The sequence below is a fragment of the Ochotona princeps genome, chromosome 15 (genome assembly GCF_030435755.1).
Source record: "Ochotona princeps isolate mOchPri1 chromosome 15, mOchPri1.hap1, whole genome shotgun sequence".
Classification (NCBI taxonomy): Eukaryota; Metazoa; Chordata; class Mammalia; order Lagomorpha; family Ochotonidae; genus Ochotona; species Ochotona princeps.
This window is the reverse complement of record NC_080846.1, coordinates 39,965,790-39,991,416: the sequence shown is the minus strand read 5'-3', so window position 1 is coordinate 39,991,416 and position 25,627 is coordinate 39,965,790. Positions and strand designations below refer to the sequence as shown.

General features: G+C 40.8%; 1 protein-coding gene across 5 annotated transcripts in view; it reads left to right on the top strand.

The window, feature by feature from the left end:
- POC1B (POC1 centriolar protein B) overlaps positions 1-25,627 on the top strand; it is a 164,625-nt gene that overhangs the window by 68,774 nt on the left and 70,224 nt on the right. For 4 of the 5 annotated variants that reach the window (XM_058673564.1, XM_058673563.1, XM_058673561.1 and 1 more), the window contains one exon: positions 18,887-19,105. In XM_058673564.1, the coding sequence (XP_058529547.1) occupies positions 18,887-19,105 (219 nt within the window). Of the gene's footprint in view, positions 1-18,886; positions 19,106-23,742; positions 24,308-25,627 lie in introns of those variants that run through there. The other variant, XM_004583086.4, reaches the window with a different exon arrangement.

Genomic DNA, 25,627 nt, shown 5'->3' with positions numbered 1-25,627 from the left:
AGCTCTCAGCCCACTCAGCCTGTAACAACTGGCTCCTTCCTCTTCCTGAGGAAGAGCAACATCCTCTGAGATGAGAAATATGCCCCGAGGAATGCAAGAACAGCAGCAAGCTTTTCGCACAGGAAATTACTAGGGTAGCACTCTGAAAAGTGCCTGTCTCCCGGACTGTCAGCCTGTAATGAGCTTCCTGCTGACCCAGGATGCTTTTAGTTGAATGCTGTTTGCGGGGCTGTGGGAGTTTCACAGAAAATAGCTTTGCTTTCTGCTCCTCTGTCCCTCTCATGTGAATTTGAGTTAGCTAGTGCTGCTAAGGTAGTGAAGCTAGTTGACCACATTCCTCTCTTAGACACTGGGCAGTTAATTATTTGGTGGGAGTAGTCATTTTATTTGTGCTTCTAAGAAGCCCAAGTATATAAAATGTGCAGTGCTTCAGAGATTTTGAGCCTCAGAGTTGAGGTGCACTGGCTGCTCTGGCCCAGTGGTCCTAGCCTGGCTCTGCCGAGTCTTCGCAGTTCCTGCTTTTACTTTCTGAGATTGACATCAGTAGATGATGCCAGATTGCACACAGTCATCCATCCTCAAGCGTAAGTAAAACAATGCCAGTCCAATTCCTGTCAGTTAAATTTCAGATGGATTTAAATTGACTCTTAATTGAATAATGTTTCAGTATACTTTGATTTCTTGATTTTTGCCCTAATTCTTTTTTTTTTTTAAAGATTTATTTATTTTATTACAAAGTCAGATATACAGAGAGGTGGAGAGACAGAGAGGAAGATCTTCCGTTCGATGATTCACTCCCCAAGTGAGCCGCAACGGGCCGGTGCGCGCCAATCCGAAGCCGGGACCAGGAACCTCTTCCAGGTCTCCCACGCGGGTGCAGGGTCCCAAAGCTTTGGGTCATCCTCGACTGCTTTCCCAGGCCACAAGCAGGGAGCTGGATGGGAAGTGGAGCTGCCGGGATTAGAACCTGCTGCCATATGGGATCCCAGGGCATTCAAGGCGAGGACTTCAGCCACTAGGCCACGCCGCCGGGCCCTGCCCTATTCTTTTAGTATTTTTTCTCTTGCTCAGAGTAATGGTGGCCATTACAAAGCTAAGCCTTTATATCGCATATACTTCTGAGACTGTTTTCAAACTGCAGGGTTTTTGGGTAGGTTTCAGTGTTTATAGTGGTTAAATTCTTCCACTCTTCATGTATTTATTTGGATGATTTTTGCTGAAGCACTTAAGAGTTCCATGTTTGTTTTATGTTGAAGGAGAGATGGAGCAGGAATGCCAGGCATTTCCTCTTCCTTTACAGAATGTCTTCTTAATGAACGCTCTTCTTTCCTCCCTATGAGCAACCATCTCAGCTCAACAAAGAGCCCCTGTGTACTTAGCTCCTAACAATCCAACGCCTTTTATTTCCCAGCCCTGAGGAGGTAGCCATTTCATGCATTTACTGTCTCCTCTTTCTTCCAGTTCCCCTTTCGTCTTTATGTTTCATCCAGTTCATTGAATTAAGGCTGCCTGTGATTTCTGTTTCCCTGCTGGACCCTAAGTGATACGTAGTGGACATGCATTGTCACTGCCATTTGCCTGCAGTTGCAGTCATAGGAGGCTGGAGAGCCAAAACCAGGAGCTAACCCTAGGCACTGCACTGTGGGATGTGGGCACCTTGACCAGTCAATCCCTCAGCCACTAAGTTGATCCCTCAACCACTAAGCCAAGCACCGCCCCATTCCATGTTAATGACAATGAAATGCAGTATATCCAATTCTGGACTTTATCTGAGCCAGTAGAAAAATTGCTTTATAGGGCATTTTTAAGAAAATTGTTGAAAATTGAAAATGGACTGGGTATTAGGAAATGGCATAAGAGTTAAATTTCCTGATTTTGAGAATCATATGGAGGTGATAAAATAGTCTTGTCTTAGAGTATGCTTCCTGTAATAATTGAGGAAAGAGAACATGGTAAGTATAACTTTTCTCAAAAGATCCAGAAAAAAATGAACTGATCAGCTAGCTATATATAGATATGACAAAATGCAGTAGTTGGTCAATCTGGATGATGAAATATGTGTGTAGTCTTTTATCATTCTTTGCCACTTCTCTCTAAGTTTAAAATAATTTTTGTTTCTTTTTATTTTAATTAACTTTTCCTATATTATAAAAGTACTCCATTTAACATATTAAAAAGTGTGAAACCAAAGCTCGCATTCTTGACCAGTGCAAGGGCTGATGTGTGTTCTCACTGTTCGACTTGTGATTCAGCTCCCTGCTAATGTGTCTGGGAAAGCAGTGGAGGCCAAAGCATTGAGTTCCTGCCATCCTACTCACAAGGCGATGCAGATGGAAGTCTAGGCTCCAAGTTTCAACCTGGCCTAGTGTAGTGAGCCAGGGAGTGGAAAATATGTGTCTCTCTCTGTCTGTATCTCTATCTTTCATTTTCCCTCTATATCTCTGCCTTTCAACTAACATCATTCTAATTTTGTAAAGGGGAAAAGTGTGTTTATTCACTCACCAGAATTCCTTCTGAATGTCTCATGTGTTACTCTGGGCTTTGGAATTTGCTTAAACACATCTAGCAAGTCAAGCTTCAGAATGTATTAACTATTGTGTAGTATGGTTGGGTTTCTACAGCACTAAGTTTTTTAATTATCTAAATAATGAATAATAGTTTTTAAAAACACCCAAAAATAGAAAAGATAAATTAATACAAAACACAGAATATTGTCAGGAGACAACCATCAGTCTCCCCGGAAGAGGCTGAGGTTGAAGATCCTAGAAGCTTAGCAGATAGGCCTTATGAACTCGTTTCAGGAGCTCAGGGAAGAGAGCCTGGCAAAGAGCCGAGGGCCTCCAGGGCACACCAGTCCACTACTAGTATATATGAGACGAGACTGGAAGTTACAGATAGCCAGGAGGGAGTAGCAAGTCTCGGCTCTCTTCTCTGGCCTCTGCTCTCCCCATCTCTCTCTCTGGTACAATGTGCTAGGGAATCAGCTAGCAGGAGAAAGCCAGTTTGTGGTGTCTTTCTCACAAAGCAGAATTCCAGTAGGTGAGGTTGGAGCCACGGAACATGATGTATAAAAGGAATTATTATATTAAAGGGTAGAAACTTTTTAGAAAATGATTTATGTATTTTACTTAAAAGGGAAACTTTTTAGAAAAAGATTTATGTATTTTACTTGAAAGAATTACAGAGCTAGGGAGGGAAGAAGTAGGAGAGAGAGAGGTTGATCTTCCATCTGTTGGTTCACTCCACAAATGGCCTTAATGGCTGGAACTGGGCCAGTCTGAAGTTAGGAGACTGGAGGTTTTTCTGAGTCTCCCAAGTTGGCACAAGGACCCAGGGCCTTAGGCCATCCTCTGCTGCTCTCCTAGATCATAAACAGGGAGCTGGATCAAAAGTGGAGCAGCCAGGACTCAAACTGGCACCCATATGGGATGCTGGCCCTTTAAATGGAGGATTAGTGTGCTGTGCCACCATGTTGACCCCAAAGAGTAGAAACTTTTACACTAAATTTTATAAGGCAAATTTTACTTTAGAATATATATGCACATTTAGATTTCCATTTACTCTCTTCCTGTCATCCTGTTCTTGATGTGTTAATTGTTCTTTTAAAAACTATTATAGTTTTAAAAATACTTTAAAACATGCTTTTTCATTAAAAATTACTTGGAAATTCTATTATTTATATGAACCTTAGAATTCTTTCCATTGCCCAAGAACATCTCATTGGAATGTTGATTGTCTGTGTGAGTCTTATACAATGAGTTGAGGAGAATTGTCAGCTCTGCTACTTTCAGTTCTTTGTCAATGAAATATTACAGATAAGTACATTAAAGCTAAACTGAGTCAGATTTAGCTGGGGAGTTCTCATTACCTACTTGTGGTCACTATAAAAATAATGACCATTTTTTATGCACTGCTAATCATTTTACTTTCTTAGTTAAACATATACCTAAATTTTCTCATTGTACAAGTTAACTTTAAAGAGGTAGGGTAGACATATACCAAGATGGCTGAGTGGGGTAAAGATGTACTGATTTTGCCCAGGGGAAGATAACAGTAGAAAGGTGGAAGAGGTGCATTCTCAGGGCAGAGTTGGAGAGAAATTTGCAGTGGAAATTCTGCATTAGGAGGAGAGACGTTGTACATATACATGCAGCTGGAAGCAGATGCTCCACCTGTGACTGCTGCAGCCCGAGGAGGCCCCAGTTTCAGAGAGCAAGTGTATGCCTCTGGATACTCACTGAAGGGGCAGACACGCTACAAAGCCACGGAGGCATAGGCAAATGATACAAGCCATTCAGAGGGGCAAACAAGCAAACATTCCCACAAATACCTAAAAATAAATACAGAAATACAAGGTATAAGAATAAGCAAAACATACCACCCCCTACATGAAACATAACAACACTTCAATATTAGAATGTAAAGGTGATAAGATTGATGAAATGTCTGAAAATGAATTTAAAAAAATGATCAAAAGATGACTGAGAAACATTGGGAAACAAATTCATGACATAAAGAAATCTATACATATTGGGGGGTAGAATTTTTGCTGAGAGATTGAAATTTTGAAAAGAAATCAAACCAAAATTAGAAATCAAGAAGTCAGCACATCAAATAGAAACCACAGCAGAGGGGGAAGATCCAAATCAATAAAATTGAGATGAAACAAAGGGTGTTACAATAGATATCAGAAATAAATAGAGCCATCAGGAATTCTGGGATTACTACAAATAGCTATATATGCCAACAAATTTGAAGATCTAGAAAGAATGGGTAGATTTCTGGGCACTTACTTACAATCTACCTAAATTGAGCCACGAAGACAGAAAACCTAAATAGACTGATAACCAAATTGGAGATTGAATCAGTAATAGAGTGTCAACAAAGAAAAGCCCAAGACCAGATAGCTTCACTGCTGAATTCTACTAGGCTTTTCAAGAACTAATTTCAGTTTTTTTCAAACTACTTACAATAATTGAAAAGGAGGGAATCCTCCCAAACACTTTTTTATGAGGCTAACATCCCTTTAATTCCAAGTCTGGAAAAAGATACAGCACAGAAAGAGAACTCTAGACCAATATTCCCAATGAACATAGATGCAAAAACCTTCAATGGAATACTAGCTAATAAACTAGCACATCAAAAGTATTATTCTCTCAGACCAAGTGATAGTTCAACATATGCAAATAAATATATCACAAACATTATGAAGAATAAAAACCATATGATTGCCTCAATAGTTGCAGAGAGGACATTTGATAAATTACAGAATCATTTCATGATAAAAACCTTAATCAATTTGGAATGTAGAAGGAACATTCTTCAATGCACAATAAAGGCAGTAAACAACAAATCCTTAGCCAGGATCACGTTAGATGGAGACAAGCTGGAGGCTTGTCCACTAGGATCCAGAAACAGACATACATGCCTACTTGCTATACCATTGCTATTCAGCATTGTTCTGGAAGTTTTAACCAGAGCCATTAAACAAGAAAAAGAAATAAAGGGATACAAATTGGAAAGGAGAAAGTCAAATTATTCCTGTATGCAGAGACATGATTCTATGCATAGGGAACCAAAAACTCTGCTAAGAGACTGTTGGAACTCCTAAGAGGTTTTGGTAATGTTATAGGATTTAAAAGCAATACACAGAAGTTGATAGTACTTGTGTAAATATTTCCCTGGCTGAGAAAGAACTTGTAAAGTCAGTCCCATTCACAAGAGCTACAAACAAAACAAAACCCGTGAATGTCTAGGAACAAATTTAACCAAGCACATGAAAGAGCTCGACAGTGAGATTATAGTAGTTTAAAGAAGTCAATAGAAGAAAACACCAAAAAGTGGGAAAAAAGCCTTCCATGTTTGTGAATTGGAAGGATTAACACCATCAGAATGTCCATACTAGTGAAAGCAATTTGCAATTCAATGTAATCACAATCAAAATATCAACATAATTCTCAGACCTTGAAAATAATAATGCTAAAATTGATATAGAAGCACATTAGTTCCCGAATAGCTAAAGCAATCTTAAACAGCAAAAACAAAGCCAGAGTCATCACTATACCAACTTCAAGATTTGCTATAAGGAACAGAATGGAAACCCCAGAAATTAATCCACACCTAGAGTCAACTAATCTTTGACAAATGAACTGAAATCAGTCCCTGGAGAAAGCATAGTCTTTTCAATAGTTGATGCTAAGACAATTGGATCTATGTTTGTGGAAGTGTGGAACAGACTGCAGTTTTACCCTTGTACAAACATCAACTCCAAATGGATCAAAAATCTAAATATATGATACCATCTAATTACTAGAAGAAAAGATTAAGGGAAATTCTCCCAAGCAGAGGCATAGGTAAAGATTTCTTGGAAAGAACACTAGAACCATAGGTAGTTAAAGCAAAAATAAACAAATGGGATAACATCAAGTTAAGAAGCTTCTGCACTGCAAAAAATCATCAGGAAAGTGGAGAGCCAAGCAACAGAATGGGAGAAAACGTTTGCAAACTATGCAGCTAATAAAGGATTAATACCTAGGATCTAAGAAGAGTTCTAGAAATGCAATTACATAAAAATAAGCTAGTAAGACATAGACAAAGGACATAAAAAGGCAGTTTTAAAAGGCTGAAATACAAGTGGCCAATAGACACAAAAAAAGGCTCAAGATTAAGACATTATGAAGAGTCCTCAGTGATCTGAATCCACCATATAACCCAGCCACCCCACTCCTTGGAATTTGCCCAAATGAAATGAAATCAGCATATGACAGAGTCAGTTGTTTCCACATATTTATTACAGCTTGAAGTTCAATTCACAATAGCTAAGCTACTGGATCAACCCAGATGTCTTTAAACAAAATGTGGTATATATGCGCTATGAACTGTCATTCAGCCATAAAGATGAAATCTTGTCTTTTGCAACAAAATGGATACAACTGCAAACCATTATGCCTAGTGAAATAAGCCTCAAAAAAACAAATATATATTTTCTTCTGATATGCAGCAGCTAATATACAATACAAAAAATGTAGGAACTTTGGAATTTGATTGTTGTTTTTAGCCCAAGTTTATACTTCTGTGGAACTGTTGTCTTCTTACTTTTTATTTGTTGACTATTATGATTAGAGGTAAATTAATCTTGTGAATATACAGTAGGTTTAAAAAATGTCTTTGCAAAACCTGATAAAGGAAGGGAGGGGAATGAAGGGTGATCATTTTCTTAGAACTGTACCTATGGAATGCACAAAATCTGTCCTCCTTATATTAATACAAATGTTTAAAGAGATTGGGTAACTTGCTCATAATCACACGGCTATGAAGCAGGGTCTGTACTGTGCTAACGTTCAAGCCCGCGCTCTTGAGCATCATACCACGTGGTCCCCTCCTCTGCGAGGACTACATGTCTTGCTATTCTGAATCCTGATTTTGGCTTCCTTGTTTTACTTAAGTGTGTGTTTCTTCATGATAGTACAGTAACCAAAAAGGCCCACTCAGTGTCTGTGAAAAAGACAGGAAGTCAGGTATGCGTGGAGGAACTCCTTTTTGGGAGCAAATTGGGAAACAGATCCTACAATCAATGCTTGTAATGAATTGGCTGTAGTGGTTTCTTTGGAATTTTACACATCACCCCATTCCCACTTGGCATGTACATAAATTCTTGGCAGTATCAGACTTAAAGGAGCACAAATCTGTTACGTAGTATTAGATCCCTCATGGAGAAGAATTTATGTAAGACACACTGGTCTCTTAGAAGGTGTGCCAGATGGCATGCTCATCAGGGGTTGTTCCGGCCCGATCGTGTGGATACGGTGTCCTGATGTGAATAGTTGTTTGATCTCTGTCTTCCAGCCTGTTTCCTGATGGTGTAACGGCTGTGCCTGCCTTGACGGGGCTTATGTTTCACTACTTACCCTGGTCCCCACTGCTGCCCATCACTAATTTTCATCCTCTAGGATGTTTTTGTTTTTGTTTCCTATGTAAGAAAGGATATTCTTTGGCAGGAGTTCTCATTGATGGTTTTAGTGCTGCTAGTTTTGTATCGGGGTAGATTTTATTTCCTCTGTGGCACATGGGAACATCACTTTTCATCAGGGTTAACTAGTGTTATTTTTATAAAGTGAATCCTATTTCTTTTTGTTTTGACTAAGTATTGTGTCTTGTCATGATAAACATTTTAAATTTGTCACTTTGGAAATCCTGTGGACAAGGCTCAAAAACATGCCCACGTCCGTAGTGTTTGTTCTGTTTTTGTTTGTTTTCCTGGCGACTTGTGGTGTTTTACAACTATGCAGCTAATCACAGAATCCAGGCCATCCCCCTGCCCTTTCTCTCCCTCTCTTGGCATGTCTTATTATTGGTCCAGTCATGTTTGTCTGTGTTATCAGGGATTCAGTTGCTATGTATTCCCCAGCTTGTCTACCTTGGTCCACATCCCTTAGGCCGATTGTACTCAGGTACTACAAGATTGTACCTTGTCCTTATAGGTGGACTGTCCAGTGGAATGCTGTAGCTCATTTATTTCTTTAAAAGCTTCAGATTCTGAGGTAGATACTTGATGTTGCATGTTAAGTCACCCACATCCCACATTGGAGTGTCTGGGTTGGGCTCCTGGCTCAGCTACCTGCCAAGGTACATGTTGAGAAGGAAAAAGTTGGCTCCAATTGTTGAGCTTCTGCTACCTTTTCTTTTCTTTTTTCCTTTTTTTTTTTTTTTTTTTTAATTTGAAAGGCAGAGTTACAAACAGAGAGTGAAAGAGAGAGAAAAGAGCTTTCGTTTGCTGGTTTGTTCCCAGAATAGCTGCAATAGCCAGGGCTGAGTCAGGCTAAAGCCAGAAGCTAGGAGTCAGGAGCTTTCTCTAGGTTTCCAGTTTGAGTGCAGGAATTGGAGCATTTTTTGCCTTCCCAGGTGTGTTAATAGAGTGCTTGATTGGAAGTTGAGCAGCTGGGGCATGAGCTGGGACACATGGGATGTCATTTTTGCAGATGGTGACTTAACTCACTATGCTGAAATGCTGACCCCAGGTTACTATTTTAAAAACTGAATGTACTGATAAGTTTGCCAAATAATAAGGATTGAAAATTTTTATTTAAAAATAAAATATCATTCATCTTATGCTATTTAAAACTGTTGATTTTGTAAGTAGCAGTCTCCTCTAAGATATGATATTATTAATGTTTAAGCACGAAAATGTGTTTATTTTTACTAATTGGTATAACTATTTTTGTGTATTTATTAGTCAAAGGAGATGACAGTCCCACAGTTCATATCCCAAAGATGAATATAGTTTGTGAGTATGTTTTGTTAATTATTCATTTTTGCTTGAGCACTCCTTCCAGGCAGTTCTTTTGGCAACAGTGACGTAGCTTCTCCCAGTCATTTGCTTTTGCAAGTGAGTTCTTCCGTTATATTCCCCATACAATTTATTTCATGTAAATGTTCTACTTGTTCTACGTAGCCATTAACTCTTATGTAATTTTTCTTACATAAGTAAAGGAAAAGTTAAACAATGATTTTTTTTAATTTAAAATAATAAAGGATGTACTAAAAATTTGTGTCTATTCCTCCTGCCTCAGCTCCTCCCCAACCTATTCCTCCTACCAGGGTGGAAAATTTGGATCTAACTACATGAATTAGGATTTGCTTATTTTCCCCCTGCTTCTTAAATAGCTGGCACAGAACATTCTGGAATACCAGTAGTCTGTGTGTAAAGACTAGGGCCAACCAGTTCAGAATGGAAAATCCGGGACACATGGAATCAATTACCCTTCTAACCATAGCTCCACAGGTTCCACATAAGTGAATCACAGCAAGAATAGAAAATCTTCTGGAATGCTACCCAAAGTTGAGTTAGACTTCTGTGGTTGAGTTAGAATCTTGTGTTGGCAGCATGAAGAAAAATGTAGTAACCTAAGTCAGGGGCTGAGTCAGTGAACAGTGTTCATTCATTTTCCCAAGACAAATGCTGCAGAGGTTGGGTAAGACCTGGGCACTAGGGGAGTGTGTGTGTGTGTGTTGAAGGAGTAATAATGGTAAACAGAAGCCATCATGGAGAGTTAGGAGGTACACTGAAATACAAAATAGGAGCATCTAAGTCAGTAGAATGTGTGAGGTGGAAGTTCCTTTGAGAAAGGCAATTGAAGTCAGAAATTTTTTCTAAGATAATTATTTCAAAGATAGAGTGGCATAGAGATGAAGAAAAGAGATGAAGAGGGAGGGAGGGAGGAAGAAAGGGAGAGAGAAGAGAGATTAATTTATTCTAGCCACTGACTCATTACCCAAATGCCAAGGCTAGGGCAAAACAGAAGCCAGGAATACCATCCAGAATCCCTATCCAGATTTCCCACAAGACTGGCAGGAACTCAAGCATGTTGGCCATCATCAACTGTGTCCCAAGAATTAGAAAGCTGGATTGGAACTGAAGATGGCTGTCAATCCCAGGTACTCTGATACGCAATGCAGAGTCCCTAGTGGGAACAGAACCCATGGTGCCATAAGCCCACTCTGAGCTAAGATTAAAACCCTGTTACTAAAAACATGATCCTTGAACAGTCTGTTTGAACATCTCCTTGGAGCTTAGAAATGCAGATTCTCAGGGCACATTTAAACAGATATCAAGCCAAACCCTGTTTTCAGTAAGATCTCTAGGTGAATTACATGCTTGCAAACTTGAAGTGCTAAAGTGTCAGAAACAGTTAAAGGGGCTAGCGTTGTGATGCTGATTGGACCCCCAGTCACAATGCCAGTTGCAATCCTGACTGCTTTATTTCTGATCCAGCTCCTGCTAATATGCTTAGGAAGGAAGCGCATGATGGCCTGAGTACTTGTGTCCCTACCACCCATATAGGAGACCAGATAGAGTGTCTGGTGCCTGAATTTGTCCTGGCCCACCTCTTGTTGCAGGCTTTGGTGGGGTGAACCAGCCAGATGGTTCTTTCTCTGTCACTGTAACTTTCAAGAAAGTGAAAATAAGTAAGTGAATGTTAGAAAAAAGACAAAAGGTTGAAGTGAGAGAGTGGAACTACTGGAATGTCTCATGCAGAGGGCATAGTTTATGGAAAGTTGTGGTTAGGGAGGGAGCTTGAGGTACTCAAGTACTGAAAAGAAAGTCTGGGTCCATGGATGGCCAAGCTTGGAGAGGATTGTAGGTATTGGGCATGCAGTCTTTTCATGACTTTGCCCTTTTGCATGTTGCAAGTAATCTTGCTGGCACCTGAAAAGACACAGGAAAACTGACTGTGAACATGTTGTCCAGACAAAACAGAAGGTGGCTAGGATTAGGATTAGGTTAGTGGAGATAAAGAGATAGAATTCATTCAAGATCTACATTAAGTGATGCAACTGACAGACTTTGTAATAAGTTGAGAGTGTGAAGGGGAGTCAGGATTTCTAGCTTGCATAATGCCATGCCATCCATAGAGATGGGGAATTTTGTAAGTGAACCAAATTTGAAATTGTAAGTTCAAATTTGGATATGTAGAGTTTGATTATCTTTGAAACATCCACAAGGCTATGGTTGGTATACAACAGAGTGCTCCACATGAAGCTTAAAGCAGGTGTTTGGAGTAGGAATAAAAATGTATGTATATGTGGCATATATGTAGTAACTGAAAGATAAGGTGGCCTGCATGAAGATTGCAATGAGAAAAGATTCAGTAAATTCATCTGAAAAAATTTTGCTTCTGCAAAGGAGCAGAGAAAGGCTAGCCAGAAGCGAGGAAACCAGAGTGGTGGTGTGGCACCTGAGGGAGGAGGAGTATTTTAAGAGGAAGATGGAGTTCATTACTGCTCAATGTCCAAATTGATTGGGAGTGGGATTGGGAATCAACACAGCGAGTCAACGGTTTAATCCTATTGTGTCAGCCTGCAATATGGGTGCCAACCTGCAGTGCTGCATTAACCACAGTAACCTGCAGTGTTGCACAGTAACCAGCATTCAATATGGGCGTCAGTTATAGTACCCCAGCTGCTCTGCTTCCAGTTCAACTCCTTGCTTGCAGACTGGGAAGGCTGTGGAGGATGGTTCAAGTCTTTGGGCCCCTGTGCCCATGTGAGAGACCTAGAGGAGGCTTCTGGCTTCAGATGTGCTCAACGCTGCTGTTGTGGCCACTTCAGATGGAAGACCTCTCTCTGTAATTCTGCCATTCAAATAAGAAGAAATATTTTTTAAAATGCATGATAAACTACAGGGATTATTGTTAACCTTTTAAAGATGCTCCTTGATGGAGTAATGTAGATTCAAGCCAGTATGAAATGGGTTAAAGAGTAGACTGAGTGAAGAGTAAGCAAAAGATTGAGCTAGAATAGTTGTTTTTCTTTTATTCAGCACACTTGTTGTGTAACTGTTATGTGCCAAGCAATGGGAAGTTACAAGAAAAAAAAACTAAATTTAATAATAGTACTATTAGCCTGAATTGTCAGAGGAATAATTATGTGGTAATTAAAGAAAATGTATAATGTGACTGGATGTGTGCTTGCATGTGCTGTAGAGAATTAGGTTAGGGAACAGAAAAATCAGTAAGAGATGCTGAGTGATGCTTGAGCTGATCCATTAAGAATGTGCCTGATTTTAAGAGGAATGGGGATATACAGAGTTAGGTAAAGACAAAAGCAAGAAGGCTTGAGTTGGAAGTGAATTCAGCTGATGACAGATGGCATTAGGGTAGGATTGAAGGATACCAAAAGAAACAGGAGGAGCTAGATGGGGCCTTGAATATCACTTAGATGTTTGTATTGATTTACCTTGAGAACTTTAGAGGATAATCAACGGAGGGATTTTAAGCCAGGAGGGTAACAACGTCAAATTTGGGATGTGAAAATGAAAGGTAGGAGGCAGGTGGGACTGGAAGCATCATACATTCGGAAGCCATTCCCGTCCTGACCCAGATGCCTGGTGATGATGCCTGATCTGGAGCAGCAACACATGGGGGAGGAAGAGCAGCTGGCTGTGAGAGTTCTGAGACAAAGACTGAGTAGGCTCTGCTTCATGCATTGGATGTGGGAAACGTCTAGACTGTCTCCCATACCGAAGGCTACTGAATAAATGACAGAAATGTTCCTAAGACGGGAAGAGACAGGTTTAGATGTGAAGCCTCTAGTGCAGACATAAAGTGACCCTTAAAGGGGGTTTACTGCCTCGCATTTTGCCGTTTACTGCACAGTAACCATGGTTGTGATTTTGATAAATACATTATGTGCATTAGTTGTGTTCCTTTTATCAGGAACTGTCATTCCAAGACTGCTCGTTATTTGGTAAGTTCTTTGGCTGAAATATAAATTTGATAAAACTCATTATATTAATGTCTGACTTGTGGACATACTTTAGTGTTATCACGACTTCCTGTTTGAGAACTTCCTGCTTACTTGTCCATGTGTGTGTCTGTCACCCACACAAGAGTGAAAATAAATTATCGTGATTCTTAACTACACTTTTTACAGAATTATAGAATCTAGTTCATTTTCTCTTTTGACTCATGGCATCTGTGAAAATTATTTTTGAGTTGTGTGTGGTAGTATTTGAATTTTGAATGTTATTTTTCCTGTGCTACCCCACCCCCATAGTGATTGTTAAAAAAAAGCCTATTTTTATAAATAAAATCATTAATTTTGTTGTCTTTGGCTTCTGAATGTAGTCTGCCAGCAAAATATGAGAGGCGGAAAAACCCCACATTATTTCTCATGCAAAAATGTGTGGAGGAAAAATGTTCTCTATCAAGTAGCCTCTTGTTACATAACATGGATTTTCATTTGCTTGTAACGAAGTATTTGTTACTATTAATCTCATAAGGAACATATAAGCAACTTAACAATGCTATTTTTTCTGGAGACACTTTTTTTATAAAAGATTTATTTATTTGAGGGGCAAAGTAAAAAAGAGAGAGTGCGCGCACTCTTCCATGCGTTGATTTGTTCTCCGGATGGCTGACATGGCCAGTGCTGAGACAGGCTGCAGCCAGGAACCTGGAATTCCATCTGGGTCTTCCATGTGGTGGGAGGGTCCCAAGCACTTGAGCTGTCTTCCACTGCATTCCCAGGCACTTTAGCTGGGAGCTAGGTCGGAAGTGACGGACCTATTACTGGAGCCAGTGCTTGTATGGGGTACTCATGTCACAGCGGGCTGCTTAACCTACACCATGCCAGCTCCTTCCTGGAGACTTTTGTGCAATAGTGTTTAAATTCTAATTTAATATTCATTACCAACAGGTAAAGCATCCTAAATTAAGTTTATAGATGCATTATTAAACTGCTTGATGTTAGACTAGCTTCTTAAATTTATATTATTTATTAGGAAGTCTATTCAAGCACTAAGATGATGGGACTTGAATTTTCATATAGGTGTTAGATCATTGTCCACGTATTTCTTAAAAGTATAGTTCAGTCTGAAAATGGAAATCCTTTTTTATTTATTTGAGAGAGAAACAGAAAAAATGATGAATTCCCTTCCACTCATTCTCTGCCCAGTTTCCATCTACATCTCCATATGGATGTCAATAACCCATTCACCTGAGCCATCCCCAATACCTCCAGCATTAACAGGAAGCTAGAAATAAGAGCCTGAGTTAGAAGTCAAACCCAGGCACTTGAGGAGGTGTTGTGGCACAGCAGATTGGGCCCAAACTTTGATCTCCTGTCTCCCATATTAGAGTGCTGGGTCAAGGTGAGATTATTCTACTCTGATCCAGTTCCTAAGGGTGCATCCTGGAAAGCAACAGGTGCCAGAACAAGTGTTTGGACCCCTGCTGCCCACATGGGAGACATCAGGCTCCAGGCTCCTGGTTTCAGCCTGGCTCAGCCTTGGCTGTTGCAGGCATTTGGGAAATGAATCAGTGGATGGAAGATCTCTTTCTCTGTTGCACACATAGCCTCTGCCAAACAAGTAGATTAAAATGAATAAATAAACATTTGGAAAAAAACAGGCGCTCAATATGGGCAATCTGTCTTAACCAGCATCTTAACTACCAGGCCAGATATCTGTCCCTTAATGTCCCTTGATTGATTGATTGACTTTGAAGGATGGGAGAGAGGCATTCAGTCAGGGTTCCCATCCACTGAATGACTCCCCAAAATTCCTTCTATGGCCAGAACTGGATTAGGATAGAACCAGGGGCTGGAATGCAACCTATATCTCTCTGTGGGTGACAGGAACCCAATTTCTTAAGCCATCACTGCTGCCTGCTACATTCTGCATTAGAGGAAAGTTTGAGTTAGGACTGAGAGCATGGAGTTAAACCCAGGCGCTCAGATAGGAGATGTGAGTATCGCAATTGGCAACTTAACCACTTCGCCAAATGCCACTCCTCTGTGTTTATCATATAGTAAGTGAAACATAGAAGGAAATTTTTATGTTGGATTTATTTGTCCTAATTGTGTCTTCCTATTCATAACTTCAAAATTAATGTTTCTCTAGAGGTAAGAATAAAAATGAAAGACAACGACAGCAGTAGACTTGTGACCTGAGCAATCTTTCCATTGGGACTGAGTTGGTCACGTAGATACTCAAGTTGATAGTTCCATAGGAGTGCTTTTCCAATCTTCCATTACAAATAAAATTTCAATTTTTGAAGAAGAAAATGCTGAAGGTTCTTCCTTGAGGAAAAGGTGTGTAGATGAGTTTCCCAAGGAACAAGCAAACCTTTCTTAGCTGATCTATTTAGTTTTGGAGACAAAATTTCATTGGGTATTCTGTGTGCTTCTATCTGAACCATTTAAATTAATGAGAGTAGGAATGTTGGAAAAATTCTTGCAGGATATTTAATGGGTTGTGAAAGTATGTAAGATAGGAAGAAAAGTGTGGTTTTCTCTTTAGGCATCAATGGCATTATGAACTTTAGAAACTGGAAGTGAATTCAGTGGCATTGCCATCTAGGGTACCCTATGGTACCTTTTTCTGTTTCCTCGAGTGGTCCATCCTCCTCTGTCAACATTGGTTTGTAATGTTAGGCAAATAGCCAAATCTAGAACAGAGCCATGAATCCCTTCTGAGACAGTATGCTCTTTGTCAGGATTCTCAAGAGAACTCCATGGCTGATGGGAAACACAGTGTAAAACCCCCTGTCATTTGGCCACCACTTTATTTAGTCTTTGCTTTTTGATAATTCATCAATCCCAGCAGGGTCACTGGCCAGTTCTGAGCCCTGCCCTTTCACTACCCATTCCTTGGGTCTGTGTTGCTCTCTTGCAAGTGGCTTAGATTCTGTGGTCCATTGCTAGAGCCATGCTCTTGTCTCCTGTCCTCTCTGTCCTCATCCGACATACCACCCTGGGCTAGATTGATTCCTCTGCCTACTCATCTGTGTACATGCACCTGAATGTGACCGCACAACTCTGCAGGCTGGTGTCACCTCAGAGTCAGTTAGAGCTCAGGGACCCCACCCTTGACTGAGCAGTTGTCCCCTCGCCATCCTGTATTGCCAGTGCTCTCCTACCTGATCTTCTCCATCAGCACACACTCATGATGTTTACCACCACTGAAAGCCACATTGTCATTTGTCCTTCATTCCTGCTTCCTCAGGAGAGAAGATATGACAATGGCAGCAAAGATTGGAGTGATACAACCATAGGCGAGTTTGTCAGAATGAATGATATGTCTTTATTGTCTTAGATCCACCTCACAGAGATGTTATTGAAGTTGCTAAATCTTGTATTACACATACATTCTTTCTCTAGAAGTAGTAGTTATGGGGTCAGTGCCAAGATGTAGCAACCCAATCCTCTGCCTGGGGTGCCAGCATCCCAAATGGGTGCCAGTTCAAGTCCTGGCTGCTCTACTTCCATTCCACCTCCCTCAGAGCCTGGGAAGGCAATGAAAGATGGCCCAAGTGCCTTCCAAACCCACATGGGAGACTTGGAAGAACCTCCTGACTTATGGCTTAAAACCAGCCCAGCTATGGCCATTGCAGTGAGTTGGGGTGTGAACTAGCAGATGCAAGATCTCTTTTCCTCCTCCTCCTCCTCCTCTTCTTCTTCTTTCCTTCTCTCTAACACTGCCTTTCAAATAATAACAACAAATTTTTTTTTAAATGTTAGATTTTTTTTTCCTCAAGGAAAAGGAGTTATTTGCTGTCTTTGTTTTCCCAGTCTACTTCAAGCAGGTGTTTTATGTGTACTTGTGTATAGCAATTTAAAAATCTGATAATGTCAGGGGTAAAAAGTATCCTAGAAAGTGAATCTTCATGTTCTAAGTGATAACTAGAAACTTAAAATCGTTTTAAAATTTTTTAAGCCTTCCATGAGTAGTATTCCATTGAGCAGATATACTACAATTCCTTTATCCATTCCTCTCTTGACAGACATCTGGGTTGATTCGTTATTTGTGAATTGCTGCTATAAATGTAGAGTTGCAGGTCACTCTCTTGAATACATATTTCGTTTCATTTCCTTTACATATATTCCCAGGAGTAGGATGGCTGGGTCATATGGTAGAGCAGTTCTCAGTTCTCAGTTGTGTCTGAATATTCTTCATACTGGCTTCCAAAGAAGTTGTACAAGTTTACATTCCTACCAACAATGGATATTCTTAAGTATTCTAATTTTTTAATTAGAATTGTCAGTGTAAAATTTTTATTTTCATACATGTTTAGTGGGATTTTTGAAATTGTGGTAATATTATTTTAGCCTTTTTAAGTGTGTAATTCACTGCCCTTAAGTACATTCACCATTACATGCTGAATTTTTCATTATTCCAGACAGAAACTCTATGGCCATTAAGCGGTAATTCTTCATTAGCCTTCCCACAAGAAAGGAGTAACCTTTACTCTACTTTCTGTTTCTGTATTCTCCTAAGTGGAATGATGCAGTGTTTGTCCTTTCGTGTGTGGCTTACTTCACTTAGGGTAATGTTTTCCTCCCTTCTTCTTCCTTTTTCATTTCTCTTTTTTAAATAAAAGTTATTATTTTCAAATAACACTTTTAGCAGATTTACAGAGAAAGGAGTTACACACAGAGAAAAGTCTTCCATTTGCTGGTTCGCTCCCCAAGTGGCTGCTATGGCCAGAGCTGAACCAATCTGAAGACAGGATCCAGGAGCTTCTTTCAGTTCTTCCTTGTGGCTGCAGAAGCCCAGGGCCTTGAGCTATCCTCTGCTGCTTGCCCAGGTCATAAGCAGGGAGCTGGGTGGAAGTGGACAAGGCAGCATCCACATGGGATGTCAGCGCCACAGGTGGAAAAGAACTCTGTTTGCTATCCGGTGCCCCCTGTTATTTTTCTTTTAGTATTTGCAGTGGCATATTTTTAATTTATAATCACAGGCTTAATAGGATGATGTTTTCAAAGTTTATACATTTGATAACTAGTATCAAAATCCCATACCTTTTTAATTTATTTGTTCATAGATACTTGAGTTGTTGCCACCTTTTGGCTATGGGAATAATGCTGAATAGAGGGGCATAAGTATTTAATTTTCTGTTTTCAGTTCTTTTGAATACATACTTAGGAGTAGATTTGATGCATCTTATGATAATTCTGTGTTAAATACTTTAAGGAACTGTTAAACCATTTTACATAGCAACTGTACCATTTAATATTCCTATAAGAATGTATAAAGCTTCCAGTTACTCCACATTCTAACCAATACTCAGTGTTTGTTTATAATAGTCCTAATGGGCAAGGAATTTTTTTTAAACTATGGATTAAACTTCATCCAGCGATTTGTTTAATGATAGAGCATCTGATCCCTCACTATGCAAGAGAATGCATTTCAATTTAGAGAAATTATAAAATTTATTTTTTCAGTGTTAGCCTTGTTTCCTTCCTATAGCTGTGATCTCAATAATTTGCTACAGTTGAGAATAAGGAATTAAGTATAAGACTGAGCTTTATAGAACAAGAATATTTGTTAAATTATATCATTTTGAAGTTTAAGAAATATAACTCACTCCACTTTTCTGTGTTGAAGACAACAGAGACCAATGGCAGAACTCCCCCAGAAAAGGGTGAAGAAATCTGTGGATACTTCTTGAACCCTTCCCTAATGTCACCAGAATGTTCAGCAACAATAATGAAGAAGAAGGCAGAGGACACGAGTGACTTCCCCTCTGAAAGTCAGAGAAACATCCCACTTGCGTTGGCCAATGTCCTGGAGCATGTCATGGAACAGCTTCATGTTTTGACACAGGTAGGTTGGTCTGCTTTGCACTTTGTAACAGTCCTGGTTATAGCTGATTGAAGAGCTAGCAGAGCAGGGGAAGACTTTACTAGCAAGGTGAATTCAAAGTGCAATCAAAGCATGCTGGGTTGGGCTGCTCTAAGGTCTCTTAGATCAGAGCCCTTGTGCACGTAAGCATGAGTGTGTGCTAACACACACACAGTGCCAACTCTGGCATTTGGGGACCAGAAGGGAGCAGTGGGGGCTTCAAAGAGTAACAAGGAATGCCCACTGCCATAAGTTTATTGTAGCTTGTAGGGATTTTTCCCTTAGAATTTTTGATGCAATGTATCTGATTGTGCCATTCATAAACAAATATTTAGGGCTGTAAAAAATGTATTAGGGGTAGCCATTTCTGGTTAGTATGAAATATTACCATACTTATAGTTCCTCACCCTGAAAGTATTCTCATGGTCCAATATATAACTTACTTTACACAAAGCCTTCTTACATGGATGTGGCATTATTTCTAGGATTAATTTTTCATTCTCATTTTAGTCTATTATGTATTTGTTTGAGGCTAACTTATTTTTGCAAATTAAAAATACAGTGGCTCTTTACAAATGTCATAAAAGCCTTCCAACTCTCGGTCGGGAGATGCGATTGTATTGAAGGGGAAGTGGTACTTTGAAATGGTTATATGCCAAAGTTTTCCCTTCCAGTTCTGCCCATTGTTCCCTTTGAAGATGTGTTCTGTTGTCCTATTTTGATGTGCACAATGAGGATACCAACATTTGTCAAAGTGGGCTTTGTCACAAATCATACAGAAAGGTTTAAGTGTGAACAAGAAGGATGTCAATTATGCTTTGAGTAAATATTTCAAGTTGGAGTAGCTGTTGCAGGGCTGTGCATTGTAATCATCAGAACTGCTAAGAACTGTTAGTTCTCACCGCCAGATGGTCCACTTCCATTGTTCTGGTATAAGGCTTCATATCAATCTTTTCATTACCCCATATAACTCTGTTTACAGACAATTTGAGAATCACTAGTTCAGTGAGCATTTTAATATTGTGCATAGCATCTGAGGGCCCTTGGAGTTAAGAGGCTTGTGTATTCTTTTAAAAAATAATTTTTAAAGCATTCATTTGCTTAAGAGGCAGAGAAAGACAGAACTCCTATCCAGCAGTTCATTCCCTAAATGCCAAATCAGCCTGCACTGGACCAAGTACTCAACTGAGAAAGTGCAGACTCACTCTAGGTCTCCCATGTGGTTCAGGAAACCCAGGTAGAGCTGTCAGCACCACCTTATGCAGCCTGTGATAGTAGGCAGCTGAGTTAGGGCCAGAGCCAGGCAATGAACCCAGGTACTCCAGTGTGAGACTCGTGTCTTAACCTCTAGCCTAAACGCAGCTCCTGTGTGAGATAATTTTGAGTTCTTGCATGGGAAAGAGCCATGCAAGAACCTGGGAGTCATTCTGGAATTCATCAATGATCATTAAAGTCACCCATTTTTACTTTGTAATACTGTGCTAAATCTGACTTTCTCTTGGTACTTACCAGACATCTCTTTCCGTTAAAGGCTCTTGCCTGCTCAGCTTCATGCTAAATTGATTTTTAACTGACTTGTGTTCCATATGGTCATGCCTTTCCCATCTAAGCCATCTGTCTTCCAATGTTGGGTTCTAGTTAGGCTCTCACCAACATGAACCAGTCATCTCCTACTCTTTCAGCTTCATGTCCCATTTCTTCTTTTCTTTACCTGATATAGAGTTAAATAAATCACATTAGGCTTTATTAAGTTAATGTTTATTTTTAATTGTGAAAGCTAGATTTCTTTTACTTATTAAAGAGATTAAAAATAGACATGGCAGAGGCGGAACAGTGAGTTTGGGCCTATTGAGTACACTAAGTGTGTTCTGATTCACTTTAATTACACATGATTTCACAACACCTAACTAAGCTGCAGTGTGTTTATATCTCTACTGAGCTATAATTAAAAGTAAATTAAAATGAAATTACATTTTAAATGGTAGATAAATGCAGATAGCCAGTGTTGAAGTTGTTGACACATATATGAGGATACTTCAAAACATGTGGAAGAATGTGTATTGTAAAGCTATATATGGATTATACAAAAGTAAACTTAATTCCCTTTTCCCTGAATGTGTTGAAACACCTTTATATGTCAACAACTTCAGCACATGGAATCGTAATAAAGTGTGTAAAGAGTCTGGCAACATGCTTGACAGACATAGAAGGTACTCAATGAATGATAGAAGGTATTATTAGTGTAACTTATATTTTTTTGAAGATTTCTTTGTTTGTTTGAAAGGCACAGTTACAGAGAGAAGGAGAGGCAAAGATGCTCCATTTGCTGGTTCACTTCCCACATGCCCACAATAGCCAGGGTTAGCTCAGGCCGAAGTCAGGCGTGAGCTTCTTCTGGGTCTCCCTCGCGAGGGGCAGGTTCCAAGCACTCAGGCCGTCCTCTGCTGGGACTTGCTACACCACATTGCTGGCCTCAGCATCATTCATTTTTAATTAGTAATGATCTATACTATGGAATATGAAAGCGAGAGTTATTAAATGGCATTTTAAAATCTGGTTACTTTCGGAGAATGATAAAAAATAACACATTAGCTTTAAAATTTTTGACACAGTAAGCAGATGAGAGAACTCTTTTTAATTTTTTTTAAAGATTTATTTTTTTTTTTTATTGGAAAGTCAGATATACAGACAGGAGGAGAGAGAGAGTGGAAGCTCTTCCATATGATGATTCATTCTCCAAGTGGACGCAATGGCAGGAGCTGGACCGATCCAAAGCCAGAAGCCTGGAGCCTCTTCTAGGTCTCCCATGCAGGTGCAGGGTCCTTAGGCTTTGGGCTGTCCTCGACTGCCTTCCCAGGCCACAAGCAGGGAGCTTTAGATGTTCGTCTAAGAAATGAAGCCATAGAGAAACACAGGGAAGTGGTTATTGTAAAAGGCGTGTATATGTAGTGTGCTTTCTTGCTCCTAGATGAGTAAGTAATCATGTATAACTCATTAAAGTCTGTATGCTTAGTACTAGATTAATCATTTTAATTTTTAAGCATTTTATGTAGTTAATTTTGAGAGCTGACAAAGAGATCTTCCGTTTGCTGATTTAGTCCCCAAATGTCCTCAGTGATGGGAACTGGACCAGGAAGATGATGGCAGCCAGGAACTAAACCCAGGTCGCCCATGTGGATGACAGGAACTGGTCACTGTTGCTTCCAGAGTGTGCATTAACAGGAAACTTCTAGACTGTGGAGCCAGAGATGGGACTTGAATTCCAAGACTCTGATGTGGGGTGTGGACACTTTAACCCCTAGACCAAATGCCTCCTTAAGCATTTTCCATGCATCGTTTCACTCAGTTCTCTGAACAATCCATCAAGACTTTACCATCTTCTGGAATTAGCATATTTTTCTTTTTTTTTTTCTTTTTAATAAAAGATTTATTTATCTTTATTGGAAAGGTCACTCTAGGATGCTTCTTAAAGTATAAACAGACCTGTCCACCTTTGGAGACGTTCGGTACCCGCCAGAGAACCATATCAGGAATCTGACAAGGTTCTTTTTTTTTTTTTTTAAATTATTTATTATTTAACTTCATTAATTACATTGTATTATGTGACACAGTTACATAGATACTTGGGTTCTCCCCACCCCTCCCCAAACCCTCCCACCATGGTGGATTCCTCCACCTTGTTGCATAACCACAGTTCAAGTTCAGTTGAGATTCCCCCATTGCAAGCGTATACCAAACATAGAGTCCAGCATCTTATTGTCCAGTCAAGTTCAACGGCTTCTTAGGATATTTTCTTTTTTTTTTTTTTTTTTTTTAAAGATTTATTCATTTTATTACAGCCAGATATATACAGAGGAGAGACAGAGAGGAAGATCTTCCGTCCGATGTTTCACTCCCCAAGTGAGCCGCAACGGGCCGATGCGCGCCGATCCGAAGCCGGGAACCTGGAACCTCTTCCGGGTCTCCCACGCGGGTGCAGTGTCCCAAAGCATTGGACCGTCATCGACTGCTTTCCCAGGCCACAAGCAGGGAGCTGGATGGGAAGTGGAGCTGCCGGGATTAGAACTGGCGCCCATATGGGATCCCGGGGCTTTCAAGGCGAGGACTTTAGCCGCTAGGCCACCGGGCCCTCTTAGGATATTTTCAAAGTCATCTGGCCACTCACCCATCTGGGCTGCTCTAGGGATGGTGTGCCATGGCTAGATTGTAGCAGAGTGAGCAGTGGCGACATTTCAGTAGCACCTGGACCAGGTATATGGCATTTCACTGCCATCCCCACAGTGCTGCGTGGCTTTGGTACCACTTCAAATGATACACAGGCCTACCACCTGGCCTTGGTGCTTTGGAAGATGAGACACGGGCTGGCCACAGAGGTCTGACATTTTGTTCCTTCTTCCTCGAATGCATCATTTTCACTTTTCACTTAGTCTGCTCTGAGGAAGAGTGCCTGACCTTGTCGTAAGGCCCAGAAGCAAGGCCAGTCGTGAGGCTCATTTCTGAGGCATCTGAGCAGAAAGGTGGGTGACCCAGTTGTAAAAGCCTCTCCCACGCAGAGACCACCAGCCCTGTGTCTTGCCACCAGGTCACCAGCACTGATTATTTCATCCTCCCTTTTGCAGACCGTTTCTATCTTGGAGCAGCGACTAACTGTGACAGAGGATAAGCTGAAAGAGTGCCTGGAGAATCAGCAAAAGCTTTTCAGTGCTACCCAGCAAAAAAGTTGATCCGTTTTTATTTAGAGTTCTAATCCTGCCAAGAAGGTCATCAAATCTCTGGATTTCATTGTTAAATTATTTGACTGACCTTGTTCATGCAGTTTCTTGAAGTAAATCATCTCTTTAGTTCACATGCCCGTTGGTGAAGTAGTTCACTTACTTCTTAAACAGTATCCTGTATGCACAGAAGGGATTCGTGGTCTGGCTCTGATACCTTCCAGTTTGAAAAAGAAAAAAAAATATCTTCTTGCTCATACCTTCAAAAGCAGAGCTAATAAAAATTCACAAACTACAGAATTTCCACAGCAAGAGTATACTTTTTAAAAAATTTCTTTTTTTAAAATTTTAGATGATGTTTACATAGTCAACCAGGGTGGGAAGGATCTAGGGTTAGGGAGAAGTGGGTGTGATCATTGTTTCTAAGCTTTCTATCTCTTCTTCCCATTTCTGGTGGGTATGGAGAGGATAGGGGGATATGCCATATCCAGCCTCCCAACCATCCCAGTACCCGAGGATGTGGAAGGGCCACCCTGTATCAACCCAGAGTCACAATGGCGCATGTTCTGAAGGTTCTGCCCAGGTGAATGTGATAGTTTTGAAATGTTGTCAATCTCGCCTATCTGTGGATGAGGAATCCCAATGTCCATTGGCTGACACCACCAACCTTATAATCCCCAATTGCCCAGACATTTGCTCTTATTGCTTGAGGTAATTCATATGTTCTGTTTTCCATTCTCTGCTGTGGTACCAGATGTCCTTTACAGGGCCCAATGAGCTACCATGTCCTCCATGTGCACCATGGTGTGCAGTCCAGCACTCCGTCTTCTACACTGTGGAGGACCAGTTCTCCTAGGTGGGTTCATATAGCTGAGTCTGGTGACCTGGGCCATGTCAGATAACCTACCCCCAGGACTCACGGACCTGGCCACCAGCACACAGATGGGCTTGGTGACCTGGACCAGGAGACCCAGGTCCCACTGGACCCTCTATCCCCGGAACTCATGGATCTGACACCCACCACACAGTGGGTCCAAGCACCTAGACCAGGAAACCCAGGTCCCACTAGACCCTCTGTCCCCAGGACTCATTGACCTGACACCCACTACATAAGTGGGCCCTAAGACCTGGACCAGAAGATCCAGGGCTATGCCGGACCCTCCACCCCTGGTGCTCATGGACTCAACACCCACCACCTCCAGACTGACATGGCTCATTTCTTGGCATCCACCTTGGGTACTTCAGCTACAGAGTCAGCCCCCAATCCTGGCTCAAGTGTGAACTGGCCAGTAACATTGCCCGACTCAGCCTCGGTTTTGCAGCCCATCCACACCTGCTCCATACCTGGACACAGCTCTCAAATGGTTCAGTGGGAGCTGAAACCTAGCCCAGCCCATTCTATACCCACCCTGCCTCTCCTGAGTACCAGTGGGTATTGTAGTCTAGCCCAGCCCGGCCCCCACCAGACCCAGGCCACATCCATGCCAAGGGAGATTGAAGCTATGTTCAGTCTGGGACAATGTACTCATTCTGGCACTTGTGTTCACCTATGGGAATTCCAGCCCAGCTGCAGCATCCCCTTAGCTCCCCACCCAGGCCTGTTCTCAGCCACAGTACTTTTGTGTGCCAATGGATATTGTCGTTCTATGTGGGTGAGCCTACATATTGCCCTACAGATTCTACCCCCAGATCTGATTCACTCATGTATTTGTTGACTTCATGGCCCAACCTCATAGAACCTGTTTCCTTTTCTGACACTCCAGTGGGTTCTATGTTGTAGCCCTTCAGGTAA